At 38.9% G+C, this 16,833-nt stretch overlaps 2 protein-coding genes and 1 pseudogene across 2 annotated transcripts in view; 2 read left to right on the forward strand and 1 right to left on the reverse strand.

The window, feature by feature from the left end:
* The window catches only part of LOC111346044 (THO complex subunit 1), a 103,314-nt gene that overhangs the window by 45,166 nt on the left and 41,315 nt on the right, over window positions 1–16,833 (reverse strand). The window lies entirely within an intron of this gene.
* The window catches only part of LOC111345878 (uncharacterized), a 28,529-nt gene that overhangs the window by 3,149 nt on the left and 8,547 nt on the right, over window positions 1–16,833 (forward strand). Inside the window, exons 4-6 of the mRNA XM_022953172.2 lie at window positions 5,499–5,547; window positions 6,061–6,398; window positions 16,165–16,391. Of these exons, the coding sequence (XP_022808907.2) occupies window positions 5,499–5,547; window positions 6,061–6,398; window positions 16,165–16,391 (614 nt within the window). The remainder of the gene's footprint in view (window positions 1–5,498; window positions 5,548–6,060; window positions 6,399–16,164; window positions 16,392–16,833) is intronic.
* LOC148719339 (uncharacterized) lies at window positions 7,841–9,899 on the forward strand (annotated as a pseudogene).

Genomic DNA, 16,833 nt, shown 5'->3' on the forward strand with positions numbered 1-16,833 from the left:
TCTGGTTATTAGGAGCCGGGGTGAGTGTAGCATTTGTCCACCCACTTGTTATCCGTTTTAACGACTCCTTCGAGATACTACCAAAGTCCATAACATGTTGCAGGACGCTAAAGGTTTCATGTTTAAAATGTAAAACGACATAAAGGTTCACTAATTTGACAATTCGGTAGAGCTTGAGCCCACATAAGCCGAGCCCAAATTTGGTGGACAAGTCATTGATCCCTAGGAAATCAACGATGTGTTGCCGAAGACTTTTACGGCTTTCCCCAAAAGAAATTTTAGTCTTTAATCGCTTGAAAGCTTTACCCTTTTCTATACAATAGAGGCTCACGGCGGCTTTCAACACCCTCGACATGAATTCTCATATAGTTCAACGAAAAAGGAACAAACCCGAAGACATGGATGACAAGGATGTCGAAACAATACTCAGTAAATTACGAAATCAGCTCATCAAATCAAATATTAATCCAGACCGGATTTGTATTTTATTGGAACAGCATCAAGTGATGAGTTCACTGGAGAAAGCATCTGTGGAACGATCATTTGGTGAAAGTATAAAGATGCGCGTATTATTGTTGCTGATAAAGCGTAATGGTTTAAAGGCATATAATATATTTGTACAAGCCTAAGAGGAAAATCAGTTATTTTCGGTCGCCTGCCATCTTTATAAAGAAGGTAGGTGAATTCATGTTTGAATACACTTTTGAAAGCACTTTCATCAAATCGTTAGACACCAACACATGGTCGAAAATTTATAGCAATTCTTCCTACTAAAATAAAAAAAAAAAAAAGCTCAGCTGTTCTTTATCGAAGTAATTTTCTACAGCGTTGGGAAATATATGTACTTACAATTGGAAGAAATAATAGAGGAAGAAGCCTTCGTCGTCGTCATTTGGAAACTCCAAGTACTCATCTTCCAGGCCAACTTCCACAGATTCCTTCATAGTTCACAAATCATATTACGGCCTGTAATGGAATAGTTATCAGGTTACATCCATCGTGGCATTTCACTTCCGCCGTGAAAAATTGGCGTTTTCTTGCCGTGAGTTGGCGTTTTCTTCCGTGAGTTGTCGTTGTCTTGCCGTGAGTTGGCGTTGTCTTGCCGTGAGTTGGCGTTGTGTTGCCGTGAGTTCGTTGAGTTTTGCCGCGAATTGCGGTTGTCTCGCCGTGAGTTCGCTTTGTCTTGTTCTAAGTTTTGTTTGCCGTGACACCATAGGCCACCGCAGAAAGGACTCTCATAAATCAAAACACAAACAACAAATGAAAAGGCAAGGACTCCAACAACTGAAACGAAAGAAAAGGACAGCCTGCCTGAGTCGCCACACTGATAATTATTTGACAATCAGTGTTTCTCACCGAAAAATAAGAAAATGTAATTATGGCAAGTTTGTTTTGGTAAATCCTCGTTAAAGCAAGATTATACGTAAACTCGTCCAAAAAAAAAAAAGCAGCATGCTGAAGAACATTAAAAGATAACACAAGAAAACATGATGGTAAAATAGTTCCTTGTTTATCTAAACATTTAGGCACATACCTATGGTATCTCATTAATTTTGGCCTTGCTCTATAATCAGTGGCGAGTCAACACACACAAAAAATCGCATAACTTACTTTCAGAGGTATTCCAGAACGTTTCACCACGTTCAGATCATTCTTCGATGCTTTCAAATCAAGCAAGGAACTTCGCACAACAGACGCAATCATCTATAGCTGTTTATAACACCAGGGTGAATACCGCTGAAAATATGTGAGCCAGCACGAGTGGGAGATTTCTTCATGCGGGTGACCAACGTGAAATGTTTTGAACTGCCCCTGGGCCCTTTTCCCACCCTACACAGGTAATGAGTAGCAACAGTTGGAAGAGGGTGATTGTGCATTTAAATTAATGAGGCATTTCTAATACTTCGCTTGGTTTGTTACAAAAAAAAAACTGGATGATGATCCATCTTCCTACCAGAATGGTGTTACAGTGAATTTGCTAATGGGAAGAAAGGTTTCAATTCCAGAAACATTCTTTATTTCTTGAGCTTGAAAAAAGTGCCAAGATTTAAGCCAGCTTACCTTACTAAAATATTTTCCCTAGTTTATAACAGAAGGTAAAAAACATGATACATCAATGTTGGTTGCTGAATGATCTTGGGAGGTATGCTTTCTCTCCAACGGGACAGGCAATGTGTATTTATGGTGATCCAGCATACCGGTACCCTCATCGGGTGCACCTGCAGAGGCCATTTCAACGTAGAGTGATGAAAAATCAGATGCAGCAGTTTAATAAGTCCAAGATATTGGAGAGCAGAGTTGGCGTAGTGGTGAGAGCGCTCGCCTTCCATCAATGTGTCCTGGGTTCGATTCCGGACCCGGCGTCATGAGTGGATTGAGTTTGTTGGTTCTCTACTCTTCTCCGAGAGGTTTTTCTCCGGGTACTCTGGTTTTCCCCTCTCCTTAAAAACCATCATCATTTCAATTTATTTAATTTAGAGTTTATCCGCATTTACACACGACCCCACAAGCTGTTCAGCTTTAAACATTATCGTGTCTAAATAAAGGTGTTATTATTATTTTCTTATTAAGTCCATGAGTAAAGTTCGTTCCTCTTTCTGGGGACATCATTAACTATTTCAAATTTTTCGATTTCAAGAAAGACTTGAAGTTGGGTCTGAGTCCTATTGGTAAAATGTACATAGTTTTTGCCTTACTTAGAATACATTAAATTGCCTTCATTGTAACACAACTTCTGATTTTTTCCATTTGGACCCTCCCTTTTTGCAAGATTTCTTTGCTTAGTCTACATAGAAGAAGTCCGATTTGTTTTATTATAACAAATAAAAATTGTAATACATTAAATCCTCATGACTAAGAACCTGGATTTTTTATAAAAAGGAGGCTGAATTGTTTCTGTGTCTTGCACGCTCTATTGTAAACAATGATATCACTGACCAAACAAAATTAAAATATGTATGTTAAACTAACGGTCACAAAATACATACATGAATACATAAGATAGTGAAAAGTTGCATTGTCACAATGGGCGAAGATCTTGTCTACACTGGAATGGAGCATCCACTTACTGTATGCAAAAGGGAAGTGTTCACATCAGCATGACGTTTGAACCTTTGAGGCTTAGTCCTTTTGTACAAGTTTTGAAATTACGGAAAGCATCATGGTCTGGAACTGCTGAAACTGCCTCTGCTGGGCCTCCAACTGGAGCTGCTGCTACTGTATTGCTGCCCCCTGCCGTGCTGCCTGCAGGCTTAGCCCTTCCTTCCTCAACTCCATCTCTTCGCGCTTAATTGCATCTATTCTTTCATTACGCTCTTTCAGATATTCAAGTGTGTCAGCCCCAGAAGACCTTTTCCTTTTAAGCCCCTTGTTGTTTTCAGCCTCTTCCTCTCCTTGCCTGTTGCTTACCCTAGGCGCTCCATGGCTCTTTTTCTGACTTCTTCAGCATTTGTCCTCTCCTCATTGGTCTTCTTCTTCTGCGCTACTGCTTGCTTCTGTTCAAGGTCAGTAGCATCCTCCCACTCTACAATTACCTCCAACCCCTTCTCCAACTCTGTCAGTTCTGGGATACTTATCCCACTGGCCCGCTATCCTCCTCCTTTATCTTTTGTCTGCACTTAAGTACTAGCAAGTTGTAGTGATTTCTCACTGCCTTCTAGTCTAAACCAACCTTGAAATATGGTTCTCTTATTTGCAGCAGCTGATTTATCCCCGCATTCCACTTGGCTCCCCGAGCTGGTATGCCCTTTATTGTGGTGCCATCAAAAGGGTTATTGGCGATGATTTCCCTGACAAGAACTTTATCATGTTCTTTGGTCCAGCACAGGCTGTTAATTACAATCGAGAATCAACCTAGATTAAATCAAAATTAAACTGAAATCAAATTTGACTTGTAACATATATATATGCCTGCCTGCCTATAAATCTAATTTTTTGCGTTACTTTTTTTGGTCTCAGCGAATAAAAGCGAATAAACTACACATCAATTTATCGGAAAAAACGGAAAATGATGCAAAGATTCATAAGTAGAGTCTGACAAAGATGTTCTCGCTAGTAAAGTATTTAGCTTTTGTGCGGTAAGCCATTTAAGTTCGCATGGTAAGTTTCAAAAGCCTGCTTCAAATTTCCTTTTTAGTCGTTTCTCAAGTACTTTTCATTATGTGAAGAAAGAAAATTTAATTTTTCTCTTAAGAAAACAAAATTACGTTTCAGACATAAATAAATAAGATAAATTTTATCGCAAAGAATGGAGATTTCATAGTTAATGTTAAAACTTAATTAACGAGTGTAAAACACTGCTTTTGATTATGTCACGGAACAACTGCGAAAGTAACAGCACACTAAGATACTTATACGATGATGCCTTTTTGCTGACTGGTTTAAGAACAAACTGAAATGCCATGGTACACAGCAAAACAAATTTGAGCAAACGGACAGAAACAACGACACCGTCAAAATAGAGATTTTGCCGTCGTCGACGTAAGCATGACGCTGTCACGCAAGATTCAGGCAATACCTGTAAACAACTTTATCCCTCATGCACATGCGCTCTTCGGGAAAATGACTTCCGGTTAGCTGCGTCCTCGCTCGCCGTCCTGGATCTTAAGATCCCTAATTTTTCCGACTAACTCTTCTTTAATATTTTACTTTCCGGTATATTGTGGAGGCTTATACCTTTTCCTTTTGAATTTTAGTGTAATATATGTATTTTGACATTCAACCACACGACAGCTCACCTCATTTCAACTATTAGGAGTAATAGAAATTGTTTTCACAAAAGGTCAACCACAAGGACAAAGCGCCGAACAAAGTTTGACTATTGCTAAGTCACAATGACGTATTATTCAAGATGGCGTTTTTCCAACCACGAAAGTTGTAAATATTGGCAACTTCAAAGCGCTCTTGTCGCTAATACAAAGGAAACTGGACAAAATGGCAGTTATTTTCGAACTCCTGAAGAAAAAGTCTTCTAATTAAGATAAATTTTTTCTAGACAGTTATTTCCATTTAAACTCATCTTGCAATGTACACAAACTAACCAACGAAATTGGCTTTCTTTTCAATAGATGTGACACCTGTTGCAGAGAAAAGCGTACCAGAAACTCATAGGGAAGCAAAGAAAGAGACGATAGGCAGAGATCATCGATAAATAACACCGATGTGGCTTTTTAATTATTGAATTTCAACACCAGAAAGAGACATTGGCACCTTTTCTTAAACAAATTCAGAAGAAACTTTTTTTTTACTATTTCATTTCTTAGTCCTTTGTACCTTTGTTTGTCAACTAAATGCGCACGCTGTCTTATTTGTGCAAGCTTTCGTGCCAGACCTAGTTTCTCGGTGTCCGTCCTCTTCAAAAGTTCAAATGCCCAGGGAATTGCCTGCGGAGGTATGTCGAAGCTTCGAATTGATCGATGCATTAGGTCTCTACGTCAAACTAGGTTTTATCATTACTTAAAGATACTTAGTTTACGAGTATCTCCTACAATTTTTTTCAGAAAATATATTCTTTCCACAAGAGATGATTAAGAAGAGGATGGTTTTTGCGTAAGTATGATATTTTGGAAATCCTATATAATTAGAGATCTATTCATCTAGTATCTTACATGTACTAAGGCTTTTGTTGATTCTGCATTCGAAGAGAGATTAGAAAGTTTCCGTGAGTTAGCAATCAGGCAACTAAATTTGTGTGCCTACGTACGTCTAGCTGGCAAACGAAAGGGTGTACGCACTGGCACGAGGTGAAAACAATCAATGGGTACGTTGTGATCGTGCTGATATGCGTGAATTCATTGCCCTTCACTTGCTTGTATAAGTCAAAAATAGGCGGACGAGACCAAAGAATCTTGGCGTCATTAACCTTGCTTTAGCGGTAAATCCATTTTGTTTTGATTTTTGAAAGCTGTATGATTTAGACTCATTTCCGTTTATGATATAGCATGAGTATGAATTCATCTTGACGAGTAGCATTCCCTTTGTATTGTCTTGGATGACCTCGGGAATAACTTTCAAGAAGAAAGATTGAACACCGTAGAGAATAGTCCATATGTTTTCTTATAGAGACTTGGTATCAGACGAAGGTTCCACATGGATTCTCAGAGAAGCGGGCGTTTTCATAAAATTTCTTCCAAAAGCAGTACCAGATCAAAGGCTGGTCACATGTTCGTTGTGGAAGCCTGGGAATGTTTCTTTTCCACTTGAAGATAATGAATCGTTGGTGAGCAATGTAATAGAACTTGACTGTGATCAACACGATGTAGAGTTCAGTTCCATTGAAGTAGCCTTGACCCATAGTGCAATTTGCTTGAGAGGTTACGAGCTTGTTATGAAGGAAATGGCCGATTCCAAAGGATTGCGTTGGAGGGATCTGGACACTATTGAGATGCCACGCCCATCAGGTTTGTAACTGTCACTTTAAAACACCCCGTCGACTAGAATACCAGTGTGTCCGGCCTTAACTGACAGAGGAGCAGTTAAGCAGGCAATGCAATTGAACCTGTATTAAGCAGTCACTCATGGTGAACAGTGGGGTGACCGCCTAAGATACGTTGGCCGTTTCGTACAGGTTGCGTCATGGTCGTGGAAGATATTTTTCCTCATAGTCCAAATTAAAGAAGAAGAATAATCTGCAGAGCGTTGAGGACGTTTGAACTCAAAGTATTAAGTGCAAATGTTACCATCCGTCAAACATTTCGTGGCAACAGCTCAAAATTCAATTTGGCCTATATTCTCAGGTTAGGTAGACCTTAATGTAAAAGAAAATGCTGCATCATTTGTTTGGCTAAATATCGATCAGTTTTCGAGAAAATCGATAATAACCAAATCCTGAGAATTTGCCGCAATTTTAGCTTACAATTTAGGGCGAAAAAGAAGGCTTCGCGTAACGAAATAACACACTCTAGAGAAATGAAATCCACTAAATCTCATAGAATGATGCCAAGATATATGTAAAAAGGAATTTGAGCAATTTCTCTTCCATTTACTTTGAAAACATCGTCGAAAAATCTGGACTTCGAAAGCCGAGTAATCGTTCTTTGACATGTCCAAAGGATTTTTTGGGGAAATGATTCAACGCGAGGAAATTGAATTTTAAAGTTGAATAAAAGGCCCTGTTTTAACCGACCTTCCAATTTATGAAGTAAAACGCAGAAATACAATTGTTTCAAAGAGAGCTTTCAATCAAAAGCGGGATTGACGTAAAAACTTGAGCAAAATGTTTTAAAATCAAAGACATAGACTTTATTTCTGCTCTCACTTCGTTTGATACAAATTTCGATCAAACTACGAGATAATTTTTCAAGATAACACAGCTGTCATGTTTATTCACACACCAGCGTAAAGACCGGACGTGAGATATTTTGGTGTGATGATTCCCCGACCTCTTCTCTGAATTTAAGATCAGAGATCAGATTTAGAAGTGATTTTCGCTTGTCTTTCCTCCAAAACCACTTTTGAACCATAAGCAAACCAAAGGCAAACAATTTAACGAGCCGTCTATTAACTACTCAGGCCCGGCCAGGGGTTTTGGGTATACGGTATCTTGGGCCTTTTTATTTCAGGTATAAGGTAATTTTTGGTCAAAGTTTGGGTATAAAGTATTTAGTTTTTCCTGAATTTTAGGTATTCGGCATATGATACAGAATTTTATAATTCATTTTTTCAGTTTTTATTATGGTTCTTGCTTGACGCAACAGCCCCGCAGCCCCCTTCTCCACCCCCTCCAGCCCCTCCCAAAAAAAAAAAAAAACAATTTTTAAAAATTACAATATCGTACCCAGGGCTCTGATGGGTCGAAGCCCAGGGCTCTTCGTGCACTATTACGCATGCCTGCCGAAACATCATGGCGGCTGGTTACATTAGTATACGCTCTGTGCCAGTCTCATGTTTTATTTATCGCTGCGAAGAAGCGAAGGCCTGCGATAAGTGGTCCACCTTCGTAAAGATCGAGCTGAACGAATCCTTTGTCCACTCACGAAAGAGATTCGCCATCGAAGATTACGGGGATTCAAAAACTAGAGCAGCTGAGAAAGGGATTGCGAAGCTCGATTTTCTGTTCGGAGTGAACCACAAGAAGCCCGATCCACCGGTACTTCCGAATGGCCGGCTATACACGGCAACCACAGAAGATGAATGGATCATTTATAAAGAGTTTCTTCTTGACATGGAGGGGAAAGAATATGAATTAGTTGGTAGGTCAATCATTGATCTTTAAATTTATATATCAGTGATATTTGATATTTTCATGTGGTGATCGCTGCCTGTTGCGACAAGCATGCTCGCTTTTTCTTATCAGTGTCTTATCCTGTCTTATCCTCTGCAATAAATTATATTTTAACAGCGAATGCAAGGGACGTAGTTTAAATCTTCTTGTGCTATAATACTTCTCTGTTAATGTCTGGTCTTTCACACATTTTTAAAAATCCTTTGATCTCCGCCAGCCTGCTATGCGTTCATAATCTCTCATTATTTCTCATGGTCTCTCAGATTTCTTCGTCGATTTGTTGATTCATGTAGAGACACCAAGCTACTATATTTTAATTGTTTTATCTTCGGACCGCTGGACAAATGATGTCAGCTCGTGACATAAACAACAACCATTAAACATGAAATGGTTTGACATGTTATGACATGTTGTGGTTTAATTTTTTTTTTCATTTAAATTTTTTGCACCAGTTTGAAATTTTTAAACCAGTTTCATATGTTTTGAACTGGTTTAATTTTTGCCAAATTAGCTCTTGAAGACTATAATGCAGTGGGTGAGTCTGGGACTAAATAAGATATGACGAAGGGGAGAAAAAGAGTAGGGAGGTTGGGAGGAAATTTTCTCCCTCCCCCCCTAAAAAAACACAATAATGATAATAATAAATTGGTTCAAAAAACTTAGACTGGTTTGAAAAAAATTAACCAGTTAAAAAAAACCATAACATACACATAGCATGACCGAAGTAAATTCTACTAGGCTGTCTGGATCGTGTAGGTGTTAACATGTCTTAAGAACATGAAAAGGAAAAATTAAGGGAAAAGAACTTGGTCCTTTTCATTTCAAATGTCATTAAATGTCCTTTGATTTCCTTCTTACCAAAACGTGTCACAGGTACAAGCTACTTGTACTTTACAAATCCAGTGGCCTCCTACTACCTTCAGCCTACTTTAGGCGATGTTGACGTAAACTTCTGCGACCTCGCAAGATTACCAAAGCCTTCGTCTGGTTGCTTAACTAAGAAGCAAGTGAACGAGCTCCGACAGTGGACAAAGCAGTACGGCAGGAGTGTTGGGCAGAATACAACAAGGAACTTTTTAACGAAAGACAAGCCAGGCACCTTGCCATTGAACCTCTACGAGTCTACACCCCCAGAACAACATTCAGTTGACTTTGACGTGCTTTTAAATGAAGACATTCCCGCTCAACAAGATACCAGCACAACACATAACGTTGTCATTACTCAGTCTACGTATGTTGTAGTTTCCCGAATGTACAAACCGCGTTCTGCTCCAAACAGGCCACTGTATTTTACAAAACTATTAGAGGATGTCATTGACGACAGTGACAATGCTGGGTATATCAGAACTCTCTGTCACACCCAGGATGTTGTCGATCCGCTATTATTAACTACTTCTGGAGAAGAACATGTCCTCCCAAAAGTGGCGATAAAAGGGGTGGTAAGCAACATTACAGTTGTTGACAATGAAACTATTGAAATAGATGAGGGGAGTATTATCTGCTCCTGACCTTGTTGAACGGGTCCACTGACACCACCTCTTGCAATGAAGCTGATGAAGAACCTTTTGCTGAGAACTACTTTGAGGATCAAGGTGACGAAGATTCGATGACGACGGACGTTGGTAGGCCGCAAAGGAAGCGAAAGAGGGCAGCGAACGACGAGTTTCTCTTTTACTAAGATCTGTCTTATTCATTTTTAGGTATTTGGTATTCTGTTTTAAAATAATTTCAGGTATTAAGTATCACACATTTTACGATTTTAAGGTATATTGGTATCTTGTGGGGAAAATATAGGGTATATTGGTATCCCACTACCCTGACCCCCCCCCCCCCCGGCCGGGCCTGACTACTGACACATTGGAAAAGTGTCTTAAATCCGTGAGAATTTCAGGAAAGAATCAAATTTTTTGATCATGAAATTTTAGTTTCAATATCAAATTTTTACATTTCATACCCTTAGATATATTCTACGGTGATGATTCACATAAACCATCTTTCTTTGTGAAGTCAATGAACCAATCGGAAAACAAGGTCTAGCTTCTGAATCAATTTCAAAACTGTCATCACCTAGCTTTTTATTCAAACAATTCAGCCCGTTTATGGTCACCAGCTATGAAAGACTAAGAATATTATTGCCTCAGTGGGTTAAGCGGGATAACCCGGACACGATTGGTCACGGAAAATGAATTCCTAGATAAACTAAATTTAACAAAGACTAGGTGGTTTTATGCACATTTTCCAAAAACTATAGTTAAAGACATCCATGACATCCATGAGGAATGATATATGGTAAACCTAGCTAAAAAAAAAAAATCTAAATTACTTGGTCAGTTCAGGAGCCCATGAGGACTCCTGGTCGCGTGATCGACTACGCCCTTTAGCCTTCAGTGTTTGAAAATTGTGACTAACGATTCCCACTACTAGTTCTAAACGTTTTTCTGTATCAAAGCACTGACTTAAAAAGTGTATGCGAAATCAGCTCAGAGTGGTTCCATACAATTGGCAGGTACATTTTACAGATGATGTTGATTGACTAGTGCTAGTCCTCCTCTAACTTAGGGTTTCGTCAGGACGAGACGCTTATGACTTCTTTTCATTCTGACTGTTTTCACAAGAAGATTTTTATTTGACACTGTTTGGATCTAAAAAAGGAGAACGGCTTGTTCTCTGTCCAGTGCACGTTTCGATTCGAAAGATTTCACCATGAAATAGAGCATAGTTGATAACGTGAGGTAGTTAAAAATAATTTTGAAAATGAAATTGGAAGATTCCTTATGATTGGCCTTAAATTGTAATTCATGGAATAGTTTGAGAATATTTTACATTAGACCACCCCCCTTTAAATTTCTGAGAAATCTTTAAATCAACTTGAGGATGGACAAGATTCTCCCTTTTTGGGCGTGGCTGTGATTACTTTTCTCCCCACAGACTTAACTAATTTATGACAAATTATTACATTTCCTATTATACTTTTTTTTTGTTAGCTGTGCCCTAGCTTCTATCGTAAAAAGCTATCAGGATGATGTGGACGATATGTTATGTTATGTGTGTCTTTCTACGACACACATAACACCAAACAGAGCCATCAATTTCATTTTACCGCAAGAAAGACATTCTCGGCATTACTGACTGTTTCGTAGGTTAATCTCTACATATTCTGGTCAGCCTTACTACTACTCTGTGCTGGTTTTACAGCCACGCTTGGCCACAACGCCCTCATGATAATTCCATATAACTGCTTGCGTTTGATAGTCATGGATGCTACATCTAGTTCTATGGCTACACTGATGTTCTGCAGTGTTCGTATCGAAAACTTCGCCAGCTTAGACTGATCTACGATCTCACAGATGTTGTATGTTTCTTACATAATAGGATGCTGAAGAGCTTACGCCTTTTTACTTCGTCGGACATTTCTTCTATTGTCTTCTCTGTCATCTGCTCATTCCTTTCCAGTTCTTCTTCCTCACTGGATTGATCCATGCTATACGTTTTCTTTGCTGACAAGCGAGAAAAATTCGTGCTACTTGTTGTGGTGTGAGTTAGTCGCTCTTGTCAAAGATATTAGAGCCATTACTATGCTTTACTTTACGCATTTCCTTTGAGACGCTCGTTGAATCTGCTTTTTTCCCGTACTCCTGCTGACTTAAGAGTCCATCCCATCGATAGCATGGAGCCCTGATTCTCCACTGACATAGTTGCTCCTTCATCAACCATTTCTGGTAGGACGCCAGCACCACGCTCCAGTTTGGTCATTACCTTGTCATACAGTATTTCCTGTTTCAGGGCATACTGATGTTTACCACAGTGCAGATGTTTTTCTAGCAATGAGTATTGTTGAAAGGACTTGACACATCCCCCTTCTGACAGATAAAACGGATCTCTTCCTTCTTCTTTACAACTTTCATCGTCGTCTCTGTTATTTCTGTTCTGTGGAACCTCCTCTAAAACCGGTTTTTGCGTTGGTTTACTACTGGCTTTTGGCAGTTTGGAAAGATACTTCAGCACTGGAACTCCGTTTCTGTTTGTTTAGCTGAGGTAGGTACCTAACTTTTAGACTACAAACAAATTGTCTCAGCTCGTTCAAAACAAACAAAATCCGACAGCTGTTTTTAAATTATTACCGATATTCTCAATTAAATTCATTCGAACACAAGTAATAGCGACAACGTTTTTATCATGTCACGGCAACGCCGCGACACTTTTTTTGTTTACTCGGATAGTGATTTTTCTATAGCGATTACATTTGTCACTCGCCTTCATTTGTTTTTTAAACAGCGTTCTGTTTGTCTTTAATTTTTTCTACGTTAATATCTAATAAAAAATCGCTGAGATCCACTCGTCATTTGTTCCACGTTCCAATTCTGTAGTTAAGGAAAGGCACTCTAAGACCATTTTTGAGGAAAATGGAGGCAATGAATACGCACAACAAAAGGTATAAACGTCTGAAGCATGTCGCAAAACAAACATTACCACTGCTATGTCATGGGAAATGATTTGCACGATTAGTTTACGAACCAAACGAGACATTCAGGGATACAGTTTCCTTCATCACTGATTCGAAGACAAAAAAGGTAATTAAGATTCTACACGTAGGAAAGATTCTACACGTAATGTAGGAACTCAATATATTTTGCTTGACTTTTTAGTTGCTTCTGCCAAGTGTAATGTGCTTTTCAGTGACGTGTCACTCACATATCGGCTGCCATATGGAACAATATTGTGTGCCCAAAAAATAGAATGCAAAAGTTACGTTTTTATGGTATGGATCAAATAAATATATGAATAGAATACATGTGCAACATATATATGGCATGGACCAAGTCAATATATGGTACTGAATAAATAAATATATGACATAGGACAAAAGTAAGAAAAATATATACGGTTATTGTGCCCGTTATCGCTTTGGCCAGCGGCGTTTAATTCGAAAGCGGGAAAACTTGGCATCTGATCGAGGAATCGAATAATTATGGCGAACTCTACTCCCACTGTCGACTTACTTGTTCGACAGATTATTGATCATCCTCAATTCAAAGAAGCCTTGCAAGCTAGGTCTACCGATAGTTCAAGTTCAAACCCTGAGACTTCAAGAAAATCCACTTTCAGAAGCATAGTCTCGAAGCATGCAACAAATATTTAGAAACTGACTTCTTAAGCCAATGATTTCTTCAAACAAGAGATAAAGTGGCTCAAGTAAACTTTCGCCAGTGCTTTGCAGTTCGCACTCAAATATGAAACACCTAACAACGTATGCATGATCATCTAATCGGCGTTCAAGATACTCTAAGACATTGATGTTTTCAGAGTGAAGATTTCTACTAGCTTGACGAAAAAGGGATGGAATAGAGATCTCGAAAACTTGCCCTAAATCATCAAACCTGTCACGGGCCGCCATGTTATTTTTTTATCAATCTTGCGCTGACCAAATTGACAATGGGCACAATAACCATATTTATTTTCGCGAATTTGCCCCATATTTTTATCATATTTGGTCCACGCCATATATATTCCATTTATATCATATTTATTTGATCCATGACAAAACAAAACAAAACAATATTTAACTTTTGCACTTTATTTTTGCGCCAACAATATTGTCCCATACGGCACGCCATACGCACAGGACAAGTTAAAACGAGAGGGCAATTTAACCAACTTTAAAAATAAATTCCTTCGCTCTGAATCATTTCCCAAAAAATTCCTTTGGAGCAGTAAAAGAACAACTCTTTGAATTTTACATGTAAACGCTAGGTTTTCAACAAATTATATGTAGTACCTTAAGCTAAAATAATAGGCTAATTTTAGATAAGTTTTCTTCTCGATAAAAATAGGTCGATCAAATTTAATTATATTATAAAAGTAAATTGTCGAGAATTCCTAAAAATTGTTTTTACGGTATTTTTTGACATCATCCTACAATATGTGTTTGACTTTATTGCCCTAGAGTGTTATATTTTTTGACGCGATGCGCTATGAATCGTCCTTAATTTCCCATTGAAAAAGCGGCATTTTCACAAAATCCAGTGATTATCGATTTTCTCCAAAACTAATCGATATTTAGCAAAATGAACCATGCAGTGTTTTGTTTTACATTGAGGACTACCTAACGTGAGATTATGGGCCAAATCAATTTTTGAGCTGTTGCCGCGAAATTTTAAAAATGTTTGAATTTTGGTAACATTTGCTCTTAAGGCGCCACACCCAATCATTGTGCTTTGCACGCCGTTGTTTATGTTATTATCCGTGAACTTTGAAAATTTTTCTCACAAACACTCGAAATGGCAAAGAATACCACAACGGTAGTTTTTTTTGTCATTATTTTCATGGCTAGAATAGGGAAAGGCTAGAATAGGGAAAGGCTCTTATCGCCCAGAGTACTACTAAACCGCTGTTTTGGAGGAGCCAAACTGACGTTTTCTGTCTGGAGAACAGAGACAAAATAGGAAATTTTGTAAGACGGGAAAACAACAACTGCACATCGTACCACCATATAATCATTATTCTCGGCTGAAATATCAGACTCAGAGAGTATATTCTTGGACTCCACAGCGCTCGATAGTGAGAGGTGTAACAGAGAACCAACCTTTGACGTCCAAACGCTCGTAATTTAGACCGTGGAATACTTGAAATTTTAGTCTTGTCAGTCACCAGGCACAAATAAAATGAATTGATTCGTAGGCCGGAGAAGCGCTACGCTTCCTACGGATAAATTCGTCACGCTCCACGTTTAGTAAAACTTATGGCGTTTTAAAATATGCGTAAAGAATAGAGGATATCAAGATGAAATTTTAGAGAAACGTCTCTCTCAATTTGAATTCACCGCTAGAGAAAGGTGCGGGTGACTCAAAAACTTAGTTAGGATTAGGCTTCAGATCGATTGTAAAAGTTTCCCCGTCTGACGGTCACCCAACCGCCTCCCGGTTAACTCAATGGATGGAGCGCTGGACTGTTGTGCGGGAGGTCGAGGGTTCGAGCCCCAGCCGGACCATCACTCAGGGTCTTAAAATAATTGAGAAGAATTTGCTCCCTTTCTATAACATCAAGAAATGGTTAGATATTCTAGTCTTCTCGGAGAGGGACGAATAAAATGGAGGTCCCTTCTCCTGCAGGGTTGGGGTAGGAGACGTTAATTTCCCACACACGAGATTACTGTGTGATGGATGTCCTTCCCTGGGGTGGGATGAGTGGATTTATTGGGCCCGCAGTGATTGGTGCAAGCTATTGCGGTGTCCATGCCGGTTGGCGAAGCTAAATAAATCTATAAATCTAAATCGAGAGGAGCTTTCTGTTTGACTTTTCTCCGAAATACTTTATTGCAAAGCCTTTGCGAACTCGGTGCTCGTTTTCTTGCCAAATCCTTAAACTGTCTTTCGCTCATTCCATTCCTTTAAGATATCCTTTCGATGGCTTTTTTTTTTCGCAAACATGGAATAAAATGACTTAACATACACAGCAAATAGACGATGGACATTTAAGAAATTAGATGAGGGTACAAAAATCTGGTTCTCGATCAAGATTACAAAGATTTAGTCGAATAATATTACACATAGCCTTCCTTTTCTGTAGTTAGGAAATACTGAGAATGGCAACTACCCCGCAGTGCATGTTGAGCGTGGCCCTTAAAAAGAGGTGAAAATTACAGTAATTAGCGGGGAAAAATTTCGGCACCTTGACAAACAACCGCTTAATACTGTGTGACCGCCAAGAGACAGAATATGAACTGTTTGATTTCTTGGTGCTGGCTTAAAACCATACCGCTTAAAAAAATTGCACTTGTTTCCTCTCTTGTGGTTCATCAACTTTAATGGTTTTAAAGTAGCTCATGTGGTTCACGCTGAAAACCAAGGTCTGCACAATATTTACTCATGAGAACCAGGCTGAGGTGGCAGTCTCCCATTTAATCTCTTACAAATTAATAATATATATCTCTGAAAATTTTTCAGATCTACGAGGTGAAATTTCGGAATGGCAGAGTGAATTGCCATTTGTTCAAGCTAAAATAACCAGTTTTTCCCGCTACGCCGTTATTTGTCGTCTTAAATCCTACAGACTTCGAAAAGAGGATTCAGGGGAGCGTTCAGAATTAAGAATCAGTGTGCCAGATTTCCCAGGTGCTTGTTTGTCAATTCCTGGTACCCGGTTTCCTTCAAGTATGGACCTTGTTGTCAGGGTAAAAGCACTTTATATAAACAAAATACTCTCCTCTTGACTTCTTTTCTGTTTCTAAATTTTTTTTGTTTGTGCTTTCACACGTTAACTTAAACTTCATTCTTTACAGTAAAATGCTTGCACACCTCATGGTATTTTACAGATATAGTCATTAATCAACCTTACATGGCTATGACTTGAAGCTGCAATTGCTGGCGTTATATGTCCAGTATCGAATATAAAAAGAACCGGCCGTAGCGTTGAACTGGGTACTAGTGACTTTAAGCAGTCAGGACGGCAACGCCACGGAAGACGTCGATTAAAAAATGAGTTTCCACTTTTAGTTAGAATTTCGAAAATGGCTGCATGTGTTTACCATCTCATAGGGCGCCAGACCTCAAACTCAACCTAACGCATAAAAGTAGCGTTGAGTTCCAAATGTAAATTAAAATAACTTGCCGCCG

The sequence above is a fragment of the Stylophora pistillata genome, chromosome 12 (assembly GCF_964205215.1).
Source record: "Stylophora pistillata chromosome 12, jaStyPist1.2, whole genome shotgun sequence".
NCBI lineage: Eukaryota > Metazoa > Cnidaria > Anthozoa > Scleractinia > Pocilloporidae > Stylophora > Stylophora pistillata.